General features: G+C 41.4%; 1 protein-coding gene across 3 annotated transcripts in view; it reads right to left on the bottom strand.

Annotated features, from left to right (window-relative positions):
• chrna8 (cholinergic receptor, nicotinic, alpha 8) overlaps positions 1-19,942 on the bottom strand; it is a 362,783-nt gene that overhangs the window by 85,831 nt on the left and 257,010 nt on the right. For 2 of the 3 annotated variants that reach the window (XM_059973862.1, XM_059973864.1), the window contains exon 5: positions 6,256-6,335. In XM_059973862.1, coding sequence (XP_059829845.1) covers positions 6,256-6,335 — 80 coding nt within the window. Of the gene's footprint in view, positions 1-6,255; positions 6,336-17,706; positions 17,746-19,942 lie in introns of all 3 variants that reach the window. The other variant, XM_059973863.1, reaches the window with a different exon arrangement.

Below are 19,942 nucleotides of genomic sequence, written 5' to 3'. Positions count from 1 at the left end.
ATGTTTAAGGATATTGGATTAAGGCAGTTTTTAATTAAGTCGTCACCTATTCACGGAAGAGTCTACAGAAAGTAGTTACAAAAGGAACCATTCTTTTCTGTGAGACTACATGTTTGCAAAATCTACACTGGCTCAGTGCTCAGGACAGGCACAAGAAGTCCCTTGGATAATTTTCCTGGTACCCTTGAAGCATTATCCCCAGTAACAAGTCATAAATCCATGAAAGAATGGATGAAACAAAGTACAGAAAGAAACGTATAGTCATGTCAAACAGATGTATTAACAAGAATGGCATAGATACGTTCAACCCATGTACTGGGCTTGGTGCTTATTTAATTTGTATTGTTCACTGTCCCTGATACCTTCCTTGGCACTTTAGTTGTAACAGTGGCCAGGCTGGGTCCAAATGGAGATGTTATGATGAAATTCCGTATCTTTAACCCATGGGCTCCCAAGAGAGACATACACCAGGTAGACCCATGGTAGAGGAGAACAGAAATGAGGATTGGAGTTGAAGGACTAATCTTTACTTGAGGATTGACTTGTAGAGAACATTGGCCAGAACTCGCGAATCACTACACATGGGGGGAGGAAAACTCAAGACTGAGAAAAGACAAAAAACAAAACAGAGGAAACAAAACAAGAAACAGGTGCACTGATAACTAAAATGAGACACAGTGAAAATAATCAACTAATAATCAAGGGAGGAGGAGTGTCAATGCCTGGTGGACTCTGGCGCCCCCTGGTATTCTGACTGAAGCATAAGAGGACCCCACTCCCTGACCATGGAGGGCAGCTGACTGTCCATGGTAATCTGGGTGATGACATTGGAAGTCTCTGATCAGGTCTGGGTCCAGGAAGGTGGAAACCACAACCTTTCCTCTGGGCTGTAACCTTCCCAACCCAACAAGTACTGGAGCTGGCCAAGAAAGTGTATGCCAGCTGACTATCGATGATGTGAGAAGCCAGGGCAATGGGGTCTCTGCACTGGCACCATCATACTGCACAGAAGGGGTTTTAGACAGGGGTCATGGAAGGTGAGGCTGATACGCATGTCATGTGGCAACTGGAGACATTGAGTGTCTGGGTTGATCTGACAGAAAACCTTGAATAGTTTGATGTAGTGTAGTGTCACTTTCTGAGACTCAACCCACAGAGGAAGGCCTTTGGTGGAGAGCCAGACCCTTTGACCAGGAAAAACAAAGGCTCGAGCCACTTTGATGGTTGGGCTGCTCTTGTTGTTACAGAGAGGCCTTCAAAAGGGCTCTCGGAAATTTCTTCCACTTCAGCCGGCAACAACGTAGCAGCTGTTCAGTAGGTGTGACTCCCACCTGGGGCTCCTACTTGGCAAACAGAGGAGGTGGCTAATGAAAATATCACTCAATGTGAGGCATATCCATAGAAGAGTGGTGCAGAGTGTTATGAGCAATCTGCCCAGAGCAGATGGTCACTCCAAGTGGATAGGTTGCCCTACATAAGGCACCCCATGGTCTTCTCCTGCTTGGTCCTCCCAATCTGACCATTGGAATGGAGGTGAAGTCTCAGTGAGAGGTTGCCCGTAGCTCCAATAAGCTGACAGAAAGCCTTCCAGAACTGGGAGGTACAGTGAGGGTCTCTGTCAGAAACAACATCCTGGGGAAAGCTATGAACCCTAAACACGTTTTGCAGCACAGGTTCATCCATTTCTTGAGCAGAGGGAAGCTTGGATAGGGGCACAAAGTGACAGGCCTCGGAGAATGGGGACACCACCTCCATAATCACGGTGTTGCCTCATAATCATAGCAGACCAGTGATAAAGTCTGGGACCAGGGACGGGAAGGAATGGGCAATGGTTGTAGCACCCATTGTAGATGTGATCTGACTTCCTTGTTCTGCATACAAATGCAACAGGCTGCTGCTTATTGAATTGAATTGAATTTCGGTTTATTGTCATTTAGAAACCACAGCTGCAATGCAGTTAAAAAATGAAACAATGTTACTCCAGAATGATATCACAAAAGCACAAGACAAAACAGACTACACCAGAAAATCCACATAACGTTTGACAATCACCAAATCCAGAGTCTGGAGAGGCTGCTGCGTATTAATATCGCACTACCATCTTAGCACATTCCCCGGAAAGGAGCTCCAAACCCACCAGACAAAACAAGACTACCCAGACACACCAAGTCAGGAGACCAACTCTACCACCCAACAAGCCAAAAACTAAAGCTACAAGATCTACACAAAACCACATAGTTACAACAGTGCAAACAATATCATAATTGATAAAAAAACAGACCATAGGCACAGTAAAAATAGTCCAAAGATGATTAAACATCTCCATCCATGCCTAACCTCCTGCTGCTATGCTCTCCTAATGATGATCTCAACCTTCCATCAGTTTGGTACCAATAGCTGGATTTCGGGAGGATGGGATCTGGTATGGTGACCAGGTCTGGTTGTTCAAACTGCCTGGGAATGACATCTGGAGGACGCATCAAATATGTTGGACGTGTTTGTGGTAGGTCTTGGAGAAGCTGAGTATATCATCCAGGTAGACAAAGACAAAGTAATTTAGTGTCTCTTGGAGAATGTTATCAGTAATGATCTGGAAGACTGTGTGGTGTTAACTGACCGAATGGCATTTCAAAATATTCATAGTGGCCAGTGGAGATGTTAAAAATGGTCTTCTGTTCATCACCCTCCTGAAGGCAAAGCAGGCTGTATGCCTTTTGGAGGTTCAGTTTAGTAAAAATAGGTGCTCCATTCCACAACTTGAAAGCTGTATCACCAGTGGTAAAGGTTCTTCACTGTGATCTTATTGAGGCCACGATAATCTAAACATGGTTGGAGTCAACTATCCTTTTCTCCACCAGCAGATGATATGGAGAGGTGGACAAACCTGTTTGCTACGTACTCCTCCATTGCCGTGCTTTCTGGAGCTGAGAGAGAGTAGAGCTGTCCTCAGAGTGGACAGATTCCAAGCAGCAATTCAATTGCACAGTCATAGTTTCAATAGGAGACCTAGGCCTCATATGGAGCCAGTGATCATTAATAGGGAATGTGTGGAGCAGGTTAAGACCTACAAGTATCTGGGAGTGCAGTTAGACGAGAAGCTAGACTGGACTGCCAATACAGATGCCCTGTGCAGGAAAGCACAGAGTCGACTGTACTTCCTCAGAAGGCTGGCGTCATTCAATGTTTGTAGTGAGATGCTGAAGATGTTCTATCGGTCAGTTGTGGAGAGCGCCCTCTTCTTTGTGGTGGCGTGCTGGGGAGGCAGCATTAAGAAGAGGGACGCCTCACATCTTAATAAGCTGGTAAGGAAGGTGGGCTCTGTTGTGGGCACAGAACTGGAGAGTATGACATCGGTGGCAGAGCGGAGGGCGCTGAGTAGGCTATGGTCAATCATGGAAAACCCTGAACATCCTCTGCACAGCACCATCCAGAGACAGAGAAGCAATTTCAGCGGCAGGTTGCTGTCAATGCAATGCTCCTCAGACAGGATGAAGAGATCATTACTCCCCAACGCCATTCGGCTCTACAATTCAACCACCAGGGGCAAGACATGTTAAGTGCTGGGGTTAGGACTGAGCTTAAATTACCACTCAATGCACTTTAGTAAACTATTTAAGAACTTTTTAAAAGCTATTTATTAATGCTTTTTGGGAGGGTGATTTTAGATGCATATCATATTTATACGGAGTTAAATACTGTATGTAATTAGTTTTGCTACAATAAGTGTATGGGACACTGGAAAAATGTTGAATTTCCCCTTGGGGATGAATAAAGTATCTATCTATCTATCTATCTAGGCCTGATTGTTGCAGCCCTGTTCTTATGAAAAACCTCTAGAAAGTCTGAATACTCAGGAGAAACTTTGGACAGTCCAGGAGAGGCAATAGCCAGCTCAGGATCTGGAAGATTATTTGTGGAGTGCATGGGTGGACTCATCAATTTGTAGACTGTGGAGGGCCAACCAAGGGTGTTGTAAGATCAACAGGTAGGAGAATGAATAAGTTGAAAACAGATCATCCCAGTATGCTGTCCTATATACAAACAGATGGGAGCAGTAAGATCTTCCATCCAGAGCTGTGGCTATGACCAGTTGGTTGTAATGAGTCGGGGGAACTCAGAGCTGTTTTGCTAATCCGAGGTCCATGAAATTGCCTGCTGTATCAGAATACACAAATTCTCCAAAGGGAATGTTGTTGTTCTCTCCAGGAGATTGAGGTAGACAGCACAATCTTGGATGTAGCAGATCTGGGAGGAAAGGTGGAACTCGCTACAGACCTCCCTTCCCTGGACTGGTCTGGATGTTTTCCTGACAACTCATGTCTGGCAGCATGGAAATGGCTCGGCTCACCACAGTCAGGGTCATTCCCTGCACCTTCCAGTTCTGCTTGGCTGGAGAAAGTTGGGTTCTGTGCAGGTTCATCCACTCCTCTAGAAGAAGTTGAGTGGAGCAGGGGGAATGTGCATGACTGCACCAAAGATGACTCAGAGACTGGAAACCCTAGAAGACTCACTGCAGCACTCTCTTCTCCTTTCCTTGAGATGATTGTCAAACATATGGTGGTGTTATTGAGAGTCTCAAGATCTTCAACTGGGTTCTTTGGCTGCCAATTCTTCTTCAATTTCACTTGATAGTCCAAAGTGGAACATGGCCATATGGGCTTCAGTGTTTCAACCACTCTGTCCCGCCAGGGTACGGAACTTGATTGTGTAGATCAGCTATGCTACAGGTACCCTGATGAAGATGGAAGAGTCAGTTAGCTGCTTCTTGTCCACTTATTTGAAGGATGAACACCATCTTCATTTCCAGGGTGATGGCAGATACATTTGCACAACGCACAGAATTGGTGGGTTGCAGCTCAAAAGCCAGAGAACACTGGCTATGAAATCCTCTACAGGTTCCTAGGTTGCCATCAAAACAATTGGCTCCAGCAGCTTCAACATCTCGGGAACTAGAGAAGAAGCAGGGGTTTAGCTAGGTGATTTGGTGAGTGTCTGTAGGGCGGTCAATATGCACAAGCTCTGACTTGCTGGAGATGGTCTTACTTTGCTGTGTCCATGTTGTGGCAAAGGCTTGCTGTAATGGAGGTTGTTGCTGTGTTGGGTTGAACCAGAGACGTTATAGCAAAGTTCTGCATCTTTAACCCGTGGACTACCAGGAGAGATATAGATCAGGAAGACTCAAGGTCAGGGGAGATCAGAGATGAAGACGGAGTTGAATGAAGAATCTTTGCTTGAGGATTAGTTTGGAGAAAATACAGGTTAGGATTCGAGAATCACTGCACACAGGGAGGTGAACTCAAGACTGGGCTAGGACAGAAAAAGCAAAGGAAACTTAAATAGAGAAACAAAGCAAGACACAAATGCACTGATAACTAAAACAAGACAGTGAAAATAACCAACTAATAATGAGGAGGATGAAACACATGGAGGATGCAATGCATATATGAGGGGGATAGATAGAATTGACATGGAGAGGCTTTTTCCATTGAGAGTAGGGGAGATTCAAACAAGAGGACATGAGTTGAGAGTTAGGGGGCAAAAGTTTAGGGGTAACATGAGGGGGAACTTCTTTTATCAGAGAGTGGTAGCAGTGTGGAATGAGCTTCCAGTAGAAGAGGTAGAGGCAGGTTCCAAATTGTCATTTAAAAAAAAATTGGATAGGTATATGACAAGAAAGGAATGGAGGGTTATGGGCTGAGTGTGGGCCAGTGGACTAGGTGAGAGTAAGCATTCAGCATGGACTAGAAGGGCCGAGATGGCCTGTTTCCATGCTGTATTGTTATATGGTTATATATACAAGGTATACCAGGAGGACGCTGACAGAGGATTGGAGATTTCCAGAACCAAGACTGGTGAATAGATGGAGGAAGGAATAAAGCTAAAAAGCATACTTGAGTTATAATTACTGAAGAACTTTGGGGATATCACCCATATACTACAACAAAATAATACCTTAGCAATTTAGAGAGAGTGGATGTGGCCTTAGTTTAATCATCTTGTCAGACTGCACCGAGAATAAACAGCAATTCTTCAGTTTTGCCATGAATTAAAATCTAAGGCAGTGGCAAAAATACTAATAGCTCAGCTATGTTTGGTGGTAACAGCATAGGAACAAAGCTCTTTTATTGCATAAAGGAATCAACACATGATAATAATTTGGGCAGTAAGAATATGCAGAAATGATCACTGTTCTGCAAGTACCACATTATTCTGACGTGATATTGAATGATTTTGTGATCAATTAACAGCACTCACCTGGTGGGATGTACTGACTATAGCCATTCGATCTTACAAGAACATTGGTGTGAAATGTTGCATCAAACCTTTCATCGGCACTGCAAACAAAAATAAAGAGAAACTTTCTAAAATATCAGAAACATAAGAATATTATATGCTCAAATTGAGAGGTAATAAGTTTGAGACAATCACTCAAAAATCTAATAAAGGGTTCATGAAAAACATCTTTTCACGTAGAAATTATATTCTCTTGCTTGCAAATAAGCAATTTCTGAAAGAAGCAAGAGGGGAAGGGCAAAACACTGAATATAGCCTGGACCAAGTGATAGAGCCACCTAACCTAATCCAGTTGAGTTATCCATTTCCTGAACTGACTGCAGGATATCCTTGCCCTCCAAATCCAACTCTAAAGAAACATCAACCTGCATGTAATATTACATCCTACACATTGTGTTTGAGTCCACTATCATCTCATTTTTCAGCTTCATTCATTCTGATTTGGACAAAAGCAATCCCTGTAGTTTGTTGACAATCTTATTAACCTTATCCTCATTGCCACGTTAGCTATCCCAACCATGTCTTGTGAAAGGCAAACACACACATAATTTCTAAGTAACATGGCAGAGACAGGGTCTTAGTAAAGACTGAAATGAATGAGAGTAATACTGCTTAGACACAAGATATAAATTAACAAGAACCTTACACTGGGGGAATACTGCACACATTTCTCAGTCTCCTGCCACTAAGTGCCACCTTTTCTTAAGGAAGCCTGTAGAATAAGAATGAGTGAGGAAGTTGTCTCCTGCCTCAGTACTGAGACCTTGCAAGAATGAATCCTTACTGAACTGTTTTGAAAGCCACTTATGTTAAGCCTTTGTTAGGAGTATCAAGCTTTGCCTCCAAGGAGGCTTCGGTTCGAAAGAGCATTGGCTCTGGGTAAGCTTCTGTTAAGGTTCCTTTTTTCCCCTCTTACTGTACCTAGTGTAGTAAATGGCTATTGTGTGTGGGGACTCAATGGTCAGGGGAACAGACAGGAGATTCTGTGGATGTGAATGGGACAGCCGAGCTGTATGTTGCCTCCTAGGTGCCAGGGTGAGAGACATCTCGGATCACATCCACAGCATTTTGGAGGGGGTGGGGAGCAGCCAGCTGTCTTGGTACATATTGGTACCAATAACAAAGGAAAGAGGTCCAGAAGATAGAATTTAGAGAGCTAGGCAGAAAGCTGAGAGGCAGGACCTCCAGGGTAGTAATTTCTGGATTTCTACCTGTACGCGCGCCAGTGAGGGTAGAAATAGGATGATTTGGCAGATAAATATATGGCAGAGAAGCTGGTGCAGGGGGAAGAGCTTCAGGGTCCTGGATTTTTGGGATCTCTTCTGGGGGATGGTCCTTGATTTTATATTAGCCGGGGGGGGGGGGGTTTGGGAGTGTGCGTTCTTATTGATCAAGAGCGCTGCATCTACATCCCCGATGAATCCAAAAAGATTACCCATTCAGTGGACCATATGCAGAGAAGAGTAGAACAATTCTGGAAAATGGGAAAGGAATTTCATGATTACAACTCCAAAAGGGGGTTGGTAGCCATTTGGAAGCCTTTTGTAGGAGCAGTGGATCATGAGACTACTAGACAGGTATATGGAGGAATTTAAGGTGGAGGGTTATATGGGAGGTATGGTTTAAGGGTCGGCACAGCATTGTGGGCCGAAGGGCCTGTACTGTGCTGTATTTTTCTGTTCTTTGACAGTATACTATGGGTTAATTCTACGAATAATCCTGGTAGTAGGCCTTCTGTGGTGTCTAGGTCCTTCTGTTGATTCCTTTGATTCCTGCCTTTGCAAACCACCCAGGCACACATGTTTCCCCAGATTACCAAAGTTCCCTAGATAGAAAATAAGACATATGGACCCGAATATGATGAGGAAGCTTGTCTTGCTATGTGACCTTTCCCCGCTTCTTACCAGCTACGCTTTCTGGAAGGAGAGATTGATCAGGGTGATCAAAAAAGAGGGGACTGTGAGCGAATTTAGAGGGTTAATAATAACATGAGACTGTTGAATGTTCTAGTAGAAGGGAACAGAAAATATCAATAAGATAAAAGGGAGCATTGAAAGCCAGGTTATTGTTAAAACATACCAGCATGACACTGAGCTAATTGCTAACCACTCTCCGAAAGCTGTAGGGCTTGTTGTGAAAAACTGCTTTTATTCAGTTTCACAAATGCTTGGATTGTTACATCTGTTTACCTTATCAGGAATTGAAGTTTGTAGCTGCCTTAAAAGGGAGAGCAATGGACTGTATAATTCAGAATCACTGCTCTCTGAGAGACGATGCTCATGTGGCCATGGAAATAAAAGACAATCGAATATCTGGGTCTGAGCGTTGTTTTGGATTCCCCGACAATACCGACATTTGAGTCCGAATGTTATTTGATTTGCCCTGATGTATACAGGCCTCCCAGCAAAAGCCTGGGATGTGGGCCACAGATTACAACGGAAAATAGAAAAGGTATTTCAAAAGGACAATGTTATGATAGTCATATAGGATTTCAACATGCAGGTAAATTGGGAAAATTAGATGGTGATGGCTCTCAAGAGAGTGAGTTTGTTGAATGCCTACAAGATGGATTTTTAGAGCAGTTTGTCATTGAGCCTACTAGGGAATCAGCCAAACTTGATTGGGTGTTAATGTAATGAACCGGAGCCGATTAGGAACTGAAGATGAAAGAGTCCTTAGGAGGCAATAATCACAATATGATTGAGTTCAACGTGAAATTTGATAGGGAGAAAGTAAAGTCTGATATAGCAGTATTTCAGCAGAGTAAAGAAAATTACAGTGGTATGAGACAGGAGTTTGCCAAAGTAAATTGGAAGGAACTGCTGGCAGGGATAACAGCAGAGCAGCAATGGTGTGATTTTCTGGGAACAATGAGGAAAGTTCAGGATAGATATATTCCAAAAACAAAGAAATACTCAAATAGCAAAGTAGTACAACTGTGGCTGACGAGGGAAGTCAAAGCAAAAGAGAGGGCATGCAACAAAGCAAAAATTAGAGGGAAGATAGAGCTTTTAATAACCTACAGAGAGCAACTCGAAGAATCATTAGGATGGAAAAGATGAAATATGAAAGCAAGCTAGCAAGCAATATCAAAGGATAATAAAAGCTTTTCAAGTATGTAAAAAAATAAAAGAAAGATGAGAGTGGATATAGGACCACTGGAAAATGAGGCTGGAGAAATAATAACAGGGGACAAGGAGATGGCAGATGAATTAAGTAAGTATTTTGCATCAGTTTTCGCTGTGGAAGATACTTGCAGTGTGCCAGATATTGAAGGGTGCGAGGAAAGAGTAATAAGTGCATTTACTATTACAAGGGAGAAAGTGCTCAAATAGCTGAAAGGCCTAAGGGTATATAAGTCACCCAGACCATATGAACTGCACTCTAGGGTTCTGAAAGAGGTAGCAGTAGAGATCATGGAGGTATTAGTAATGATTTTCAAAAATCATTGGACTCTGGCATGGTGCTGGATGTCTGAAAAATTGAAAATGTCACTCCACTCTTTAAGAAAGGAGGAAGGCATCAAAAAGGTAATTATAGACCAGTTAGCCTGACTTCAGTGGTTGGAAAGATGTTGGAATCTATTGTTAAGGATGAGGTTATGGAATACTTGGTAACACAGGACATGATAGCATAAAGTCAGCACGGTTTCCTTAAGGGAAAATCTTGCCTGATGTACCTGTTGGAATTCTTTGAGGAGATTAAAAGTAGTATAGATAAAGTGGATGCAGTAGATGTTGTATACTTAGACTTCCAGAAAGCCTTTGCCACACGTGAGGCTACTTACCAAGTTAAGAGCCCATGGTATTCATTCGAGAGGTCTACAGTACAAGAGCAGGGATGTGATGCTGAGGCTTTATAAGGCACTGGGGAGGCCTCACCTTGAGTATTGTGAAAAGTTCTGGACTCTTCATCTAAGAAAAGATGTGCTGGCATTGGAGAGGGTTCAAAGGAGGTTCACAATGATGACTCCAGGAATGAAGGGTTATCATATGTTGAACATTTGATAGCTCTGGGTCTGTACTTGCTGGAATTTAGAAGGATGGGGTGGGGATCTCATTGAAACCTTTTGAATGTTGACAGGCCTAGACAAAGTAGATGTGGAAAGGACGTTTCCCATGGGGGAGGGGTGGAAGTCTAGGACAAGAGGGCATAGCCTCAGGATAGAAGGGCGCTCATTTAAAACTGATGTAGAGAAATTTCTTTAGCTAGAAGGTGGTGAATTTGTGGAATTTATTACCACAGGCAGCTGTGGAGGCCCAGTCATTGGTTATATTTAAGACAAAGCTTGATAGGTTCTTGATTGGATATGGCATCAAAGATTAAGGGGGAAGGCCGGGGAGTGGGGCTGAGGAAGGAAAAAAAAGGATTAGCTATGATTGGATGGTGGAGTAGACAATGGCCCAAATGGCCTAATTCTACTCCCATGTCTTATGGTCTTCACAAAGATATTTCCAAACAATAGCATCATTCAAGCAGTTGAGGAGATTCAAATTAACCAGATTCAGAATCAGGATCAGGTTTATTATCACTGACGTATGTTGTGTAATTTGCTGTACTGCAGCAGCAGAACAGTTCAATACATAAAATATTACTGTAGGATACAATCAGAAATATAAAAATAAATAAATAAATAGTGCAAAAAGAAAGCAGAGTTATGACATAGTGTTCATGGGTTCATGGACCATTCCAAAATCTGATGGTGGAGGGGAAGAAGCTATCCTAAAACATTGCGTGTGTGTCTTCAGGCTCCTATACCTCCTCTCTGATGGTACAAATGAGAAGAGGGCATGCCCTGGGTGTTTGCGGCCCTTATTGATGGATGCCACCCTTTTGAGGCACCACCTTTTGAAGATGTCCTTGATGCTGGGGAGCTTATTACCCACGATGGAGCTGTCCTACTCACCAACTCTGAAGATTCTTGTAATCCAGTGCTTTGAAGATTTCATACTGGACTATGATGCAATTAGTCCAAATGTTCTCCACACTATATTTGTAGAAACTTTCAGGAGGCTTTGGTAACATACCAAATCTTGTTAAATTTCCAATGAAGTAAGGCCATTGGCATGCCTTTCTCGTGATTATATCAATATATTGGACCTAGGAAAGATCCTCGGAGAAGTTGATACCCAGAAACTTGTATCTGCTCTCTCTTTTCATTGTTAACCCCTCAGTGAGGACTTCTCCCAACTTCCATTCCTGAATTCCATATCAGCTCCTTAGAATTACTGCCATTGAGTGCAGGATTGTTGTAATATCACTCAACAGCAGATCTATTACACACCTATGAACTTCCTTATCACCATCTGATACTCTGCCAACAACCTTGCGTTATCAGTGAGTTTATCAATGACATTTGATCTGTGTCAGGCAACACAGTTGTGAATATAGAGAGTGTTTAGCAGTGGGGTAAGCGCACATCCAGGAATGTGCCTGTGTTGTTTGTCAGTGAGGAGGGTATGTTATTTCTGAACCACGTTGATTGTGGCCTCCTGATGAGGAAATCATAATGAAATTGGACCAAAAGTTACTTAAGTAACCTCATACTCTTATGGATGGTCCACGTTTTCTTGTGCCAATTAAATAGGCAGTTTTCCAAGCATAGGTACAGAGGTGTGCAACTCCAAGTGAGGTCTACACAGAAGTTTGGGATTCCTGAAACCCCACACAATTACAAAGCTAATTGTCACTACTCCCATGAAAAACCTAAACAGATGAGATCTTCAGATGCTGAAAATCCAGAGCAACATACTCAAAATGAACTTAGCAGGTCAGGCAGCATCTGATAGGAAAAGCACATGACTGGAGAAGGAGGTATCTGATGGGAGAGGAGAGTAGGAAATTCCATCTGGGTGGTCTCCAACCTGATGGCATGAACAATGATTTCTCCATCTTCTTGTAATTTCCTCCTCCCCTTTCACTCTTATTCAATTCCCTACTTTGCCCCCCCATTACCTCTTTCATTCTCCACACCTGCCTATCATCACCTCCTGGTACCCCTCCTCCTTCCCTTTCTTATCAGATTCCTTCTCCTCCAGCTCTTTATATTTTCCACCTATCACCTCGCAGCTTCATACCTCATTCTATAATGGATTATTTTTCATCTTCCACTAATCTATGCCAAAACAAATGTATCAGTGTAAAACAGATTTGCAATTATTTTACCTTCTTTACTTAAAACAGTTCATGAAATTGGTGTGCACGTGCAGTGAATTTACAGCAAATTCACTTAATGGTAACTCTCAGCTATTCTCAAATTCCTAAATTTGTGTGACCGCTAAGATTGTAGAAAACAACTTATTCACAGTCCCTAGGCTATAAACTTTAGCGATGGCCAGAAATCTCAGCATAGGATTGCAACACCTGATTACAGTGTTCATTTCCAATATGTCAGGCAAACAACCAAGTTCATTTTTCAATTCCCAAATTCAAGTCATGACTAGCACACAGCTCAGAGTCATCAGCTGAAAAATAGAACCAAACTATTGACAAAAATCAAAGTGAAGCACAAAGATCAAGTTGCTGTACAAGTTATTGGAAGCAGACTTTGTATTTCATATTTTTGTGTTTGGCGTGGATTAGGAATTGACAAACAACATGAAATACCAGCCCAGGAAAGTGAAATAAAGCTAGCTCATATGTTAATACCAGTGCTTGAATTACTGGAACAGTAAGGCAGGAGAAACTAGTGAAAGTCAGTAAAAGAAATAAGAAATATTTGGACAACGCACATATAATTCTGGGGCAACTCAGCAGGCCAGGCAGCATCTGTGGAAAAGCTTAAACAGTTGACTTTTCGGGCCAAGACCCTTCATCAGGTCCTGGTCTTGGCCTGAAACGTTGACTGTTTACTCTTTTCCACAGATGCTGCCTGGCCTGCTGAATTCTTTTTGCCTTTTGTGTGTGTTGCTTTGGATTTCCAGCATCTTCAGGTTTTCTCTGGTTGTAAGAAATATTTGGAACTTTGTTGGTGGATGAATTGCGCAAAAATAAACATTTATTATTCTATTATAGACATATTTTCTGGCAGAGAGATGCTTAGTTATTTGGCTACGTGCTTGAAGTTTTATAATGCGATGGTGAGGGCAAATTCAATGTACTTTTAGTTACTTATCTACAGGAAAGATATTGATCAGTTTGAAAGTTTGCAGAGATGTTGTCAGGATTCGAGGACCTGAGTTATAGAGAAAGGTTGAATAGGCTAGGAGTATATTCCCTGGAGTGCAGGAAAATAGTGAAAGATTAGCTTTATTTATCACGTGTACATTAGCATAACATAGTCTGAGGATTGTATTAGGGGAAGTTTGCATGTGTCACCATGCTTCTAGTGCCAACATAGCATGCACACAGCTCTCCAACCCCTTGGAATGTTGGAGGAAACGGAAGCACCCGGAGGAAACCCACATCTTACAATTAGCAGCAGGAATTGAACCCTGACCAGTGATTGCTGGTGCTGTAAAACATTGTGCTAACATGTTATGTTACTCTACCATATTTTAGAAGGTATGTACTGTAAAATTATTAGGAGTATAGGATAAATGTTTACAAGGTTTTTCTTGTCAGGTTGTTGAAGACTAGAACTAGAGGTCATAGGTATAGGGTGAAAGGTAAAATAATTAAGAGAGGTCTAACGGGGAACTTCTTCACTCAGAAGGTGGTGCAAATGTGAAACAAGCTGCTCTTGTCAGTTTTAGATACGTGGTCAATTGTAACATTTAAGAGAAGTTTGGATAGGTACTTGGATGAGAGAAATATGAATATTTATGGTCAGCGTACAGCTAGATGGGTCTAGACAGAAAACCTGGTCAGCATAAATTAGATGAGCTGAACTAGAAGAACGGAAGGGACGATTTCTGTTCTGTAGTACTCTATGACTGTATTCATCTACTAAATTTCCTTAAATTGCAACTTTTCCTTTGACTACTCGCCAGGTGAGTGTTAAAAATATATTTTGAAAGCATTACAAACTAATTTTGGCAGAAAAGTGAACCACTTGTCTTAAAAATTCACTGCTAGTGTTTATGTTCTACATAAATCTGCTTTTTCATCTCTATCCATCAACCTGCTCTTATATTTCCTTTTTCTCTCACATGGTTATGTTAGATCTCCATAAACATCAATTGCTACCTGCTCTAGTTACTCCTTGCAAAAATAAAATGTTCCATATTTTAACCATCCTTTGGGTAAAATCACTGCCCTGGTATTTTTTACTGGATATTCAGTGACCATCTCCTACTGTCAGCCCTAATTCCTCTCATCCCCATAAGAAGAAACTTTTTTTTCTGAAGTTGAGCCTATTAAACATAAATTCTAAAAGCTATTCTGTTTAATCTTAGAATTGATTAAGAACCATGCATTTGTTGGGAAATTAAAATGAGAATAAACTGTTCCAATGATTGAAGTGTTAATAATAGGATGTTAGTCAAAGTTGATCAGCAAAAGGACCAAGAATCTAATGTTGTTGATGTAATAAGTTTTTGGTTTCAATGCTTGATAGGGTGGGGATGGTGCTTTAGAGGACAATCCTCTTGGCAAAATTATTAGCTTATTTAAGGATAAGCTAAGGTGCTGGTGTGACTACATTCTTAGGGCATTGATAAACCCATTCAGAATTAGACAGCACGTATCATGGTGTGCGCATGCTAAGTGCACTCAATGTCACATGACCTATTATGAGATTAACTTCTGACTTCCAATGCTTAGCAAGGATAATGCTGTCATGAATGGGTATTGGCAGGTCTGTTCCAATTGGAAATAACCTGTGACTTTTAGTCTCTCCTATGGGTCACTGATGATCAAAGGGAGCAGAGGGAATTGTGTTTTGTATATTGATAGGTAAAAGAGCCACTGTTCATAAATAGTTTCCCTATCTGCTGATCGAGCTATGATCCATTTTTGTGATGGACTGGGACCGTATCTACTAATATTTGTAGGCTTTTCCATACAACAGCAATGGTGTTTTCATACCAGGACATGACACATCTAGTCAATATAAGACTATAAGACCATAAGATTTAGCAGCAGAATTAGGCCATTTAGCCTATCAAGTCTGTTCCGCCATTACATCATGGCTGATCCAATTTTCCTCTTAGCCCCAATCTCCTGTTTTCACCCTGTATCCCTTCATGCCCTGACCAATCAAGACTCCCAAATCCCTTTGCACCTCAGATTTTTGTATTTTCTCTCCATTTAGAAAATAGTCAACCCTTTCATTTCTTCCTTCAAAGAGCATGACCATACCATTCCTGATACTGTGTTCCATCTGCCACTTCTTTACACATGCTCCTAATCTGTCCAAGTCCTTCTTTAGCCTCCCTATTTCCTCAAGACTACCTGCCCCTCCATCTATCTGTGTATCATCTGCAATCTTGGCAACAAAGCCAACAATTCCATCATCCAAATCATTGACATATAACATGAAAAGTATCAGTCCCAACCCAGACCCTGTGGAGCAGCATTAGTCACCCGCAACCAACCACACATCTCTAGAAGTTTGTCAAAACTTTAGATGACATGCTAAACCTTCAGAAACTTCCAAGAAACTAAATGCACTGCCGTGTTTTCTTTATAATGGCACTTACAAGCTGGACCCAGGATAGATCCCTTGAAAAGTTAACACCAAGGAATTTCATCCATTTTACCTCATTACTCTTTATGTCATCATATCCTTACTAAAGAGGTTCTAACAGAATTGCTAATTTCTGCAGGTGTAGATTACAATTCTTCACTTATTCACAATTTTCTGGCTACTCTATGTAGCCAGAGTCTATGACATAGGAGCAAAGTTAGGCCATTCAGCCCATTCAGTACGATCCACCATTTCATCATGGCTGATCCTGGATCCCATTCAACCCCATTGACCTGCCCTCTAACCCTATCTCTTGATGCCCCAACCAATCAGGAATCGAATATCAACTTCCACTTTAAACATACCCATGGACTTTGATTCCAATGCAGTCCGTGGTGCAGCATTCCACAGATTCACCACACTTTGGCCAAAACAAAAATCCTCCTTACTTCTGTTCTAAAAGTTAACCCTTTACTTTTGAGGCTGTGCCCTCTAGTTCTGGATACCCCACCAGAGCAAACATCTACTTCACATCCATCTCATCAAGTCCTTTCGCCATTCGGTAGGTCTCAATGAGATCTCAACACATTATTCTAAATTCCAGTAAGTACAAGACCAAAGCTGACAAATGCTCCTCATATGTTAACCGCTTCATTCCTGAAGTCACCCTCATGAAATTCCTCTGGACTTTTCCCAACAACAATACATCCTTTCTGAGATATGGGGCCAAAACTATTGACAATACTCCAAGTGCAGCCTAGCTAGTGTCTTATAAAGCTTCAGCATTATCTCCTTTGTCACTCTGAAACAACAAATTACCTTATCTAATACTACAACAAAGATGCTTCCCAATTGGACTCTAGACACTAAGGCACACTAAATTAGTCCACAAAATGCCCAAAATTAATTGAAAACTAATTGGAATCCTTACTTCCCGAAATTGTCATTGTGGTTTGGTCTCCTTTAATTCAACCAATGTATGATGTGCTTGTTTAGCAAGCTGCTTCCACCACCTTCACACTTTAGATCTCTCATTGGCTGCCAGTGTCTGCAAAACATCTATGGTTCACTATGGCTATGGGTGGCACCAGGTTCTCTAGATCAGCAGTAGCTTTAAGTTCCATGACTGAGGGGACTATGAACTACTTAGCTACTCAATGTGACTTTCCTTTTCTCAGAGATCCATCACCACTGGATGCTTTTCACTTTTAACACTATGTCCCGAATAAGACTTGAATTGATCTGATATTTTCTACTTTCAGCATAATGTATGACTTATTTTATTGCAACTTGGTAATGAAGGTAAAGAGCCAGAATTTCTTGTTCTAATCTCTGCCTTTAAATATTTTTAAACAAAGAAAACAAAGTATATCCTGTCTGATTTCTGATCACTTCAGTGTGCATGGGACCTTACCTAAAAATCTAAAAATGGGCAGAAACACTGAAAAACAAGTGCAAAGTCTTTCTTTATACCTCATTCCAATTAAAAAGAGTGAAACTAAGTGGGTCCGGAACAAAACACTGGAGAAATGTAAGATAATTTTAAAATGGAAAATTCTGTTGTATCAAAAAGTAACCACAACAATCAGGGAAAAAAGATTAAGTGCCTACAACTCTTTTAAAACTGCCAAGATATAAAACAATTCCCATTAAATTGGGGTACAATACCAACAACATCACTTAGAAGTATATCAGAGTTGTTATTAAAAGTTACTGACTGGATTATTAATGGTGTATGATATTGGGATCACTGGCCAGATCAATATTTATTGTTTGTTCTTAGTCATCCCCAGGAAAGAATTGGTATACCCCTTTCTCCCAAAGCTTCATCAACTGCTGCAAACCATATTCCTATATTTTCAGTGAACTGTGCACAAGAATAGCTGACATGAAAAGCACCCAAAAGCAAATATGCAGGTACATGAAAAGCAGTGAAGAAAGCAAGTGATATGTTGGCCTTCACAGCAATCAGTTTTGAGTGTAGAACCAAGGACATCCTGCTACAATCATACCACACCAGGAATATTGTGTACAATTTTGGTCAGCTTGCGTAAGAAAAGGTATATCTGCCATAGTAGAAGTACAATCATGGCTCACCAGAATTATTTCTGCAGCAGCAGGAATGACATGCTTCTGAAGGGCCAGAATATGTAAATAAATGAAATAAAAGGAAAAGAATAAATTGGGAACAGGAATGACAATCAAACATCACCAGTCCTAATACAAAGGGTATTTAAAAAATGTCAAAAATTGGAATATTTAGTATGAAGTTCTGCAGGTTGTAGTGTGCCGAAATAAATAATGAGTTGTTGCTTCTTCAGTTTATATTGAGTCTTGTCATAACAGTGCAGGAGAAAGAGATGGGAGTGAGAGTCAGATGCAGCCAGCAGAAACTACAAGGTGTCTCCTGCAGGCTGAGTGCACGTGTTCTGCAAAGTGAACACCTGACCTGTGTTTGGCTTCTCCAATGTAGAAGAGGCTACACCATGAATACCTTATGCAGTACATAGATGCACCAAATGCAGTGCAGTACATTTAAAACTTAGTCCAACTTCTATAAATGAGTAGTGGAGACTGTATTGAAAGACCATATCATGTCCTGGTATGGAAACACCAATGCCTTTGAATGGAAAATCCTACAAAAGGTAGTGAATTTGGCCCAGTACATCATGGGTAAAACCCTCCCAACCATTGAGCATATTTACATGAATCACTGTCATAGGAAAGTAGCATTCATCTTCAAAGATTCTTACCATCCAGGCTATGCTCTTTTCTCATTGCTGCCATGAGGTTCTCAGGTTATTAACTGTAATGTTAACTGCTAACTGCATATATAAAATGGCTTCTCTGTAGCATTATAATGAATTGGCTTCTTTGTAGGTAACTGATGAGGTAATGCTCTGTTTAGTTGAAATGTTTGGGTTATAATTATTGATAATGGAGGAACTAAGCAATGTTGCTCTATCTGTATGTGTAGGAACCCGGAGTCAGTGCGTGGGTTTTTTTCAGGAGGAGAACAGAAGAGGAAGGACATGTTGGAAGCGCTCTGGTCGACCACCGAGTTTGGTCCCAGGCAGCAGGTCGATGAGGTGGGAGAAGATGGAATGGTAGACAGAAGGCTTCAATAATTGAGCTCCAATGGTTGCGCCGGAACTGATTGAACTCTGATAAGTTTTGGCGCCCTTTTCTTTCTTTTTATATTGTAACACTATTAATTACCTAGTTCTAGTAAGATTTATAAAATGCAAGTTGTAAAACATACATTGCGTGCTATCTGATATTGTATGTGCGAGTTTGTACCAATGTGTATTACACAGCATCTACACAAACGGGAGACACTGTTTGTCGGGTGAACAGATTTTTCCCTAGACAAACACAAGCCGCTAGCCCCAAGCATTACAGGTAGAAGGTACAAGATCCTCAGGACTTGCGCAAGGTCCAAGAACAGTTACTATGCCTCAACCTCTTAAACAAAGGGGATAAATTCACTCACTTGCCCATCCATTGAGATATTCCCACAACCAATGATCAGTTGTTTATCTTGTTATTTCAGGTTCTTTTTATTTGTTGCTATTTATTTATATTTGCATTTGCACAGTTTGTTGTCTTCTGCATTCCAGTTGATTATTCATTGCTCCAGTTATAGAATCATAGAACCATAGAATACTACAGAACAGTACAGACCCTTCAGCCCTCCATGTTGTGCTGACCCATATAATCCTTTAAAAAAAGAGTACTAAACTCACACTTCCCCATAACCTTCCATTTTTCCTTCATCCATGTGCCTGTCCAAGAGGCTCTTAAATACCCCTAATGTTTTAGCCTCCACTACCATCCCTGGCAAGTCATTCCAGGCACTCACAACCCTCTGTGCAAAAAAACTTACCCCTGATGTCTCCCCTAAATTTTCCTCCCTTAATTTTGTACATATGCCCTTTGGTGTTTGCTATTGGTGCCCTGGGAAACAGGTACTGAATATTTACCCTCTCTATGCCTCTCATAATCTTGTAGACCTCTATCAAGTCCCCTCTCATTCTTCTATGTTCCAAAGAGAAAAGTCCCAGCTCTGCTAACCTTGCT

The sequence above is a fragment of the Hypanus sabinus genome, chromosome 7 (assembly GCF_030144855.1).
Source record: "Hypanus sabinus isolate sHypSab1 chromosome 7, sHypSab1.hap1, whole genome shotgun sequence".
NCBI lineage: Eukaryota > Metazoa > Chordata > Chondrichthyes > Myliobatiformes > Dasyatidae > Hypanus > Hypanus sabinus.
This window is presented reverse-complemented; position numbering and strand designations above follow the sequence as displayed.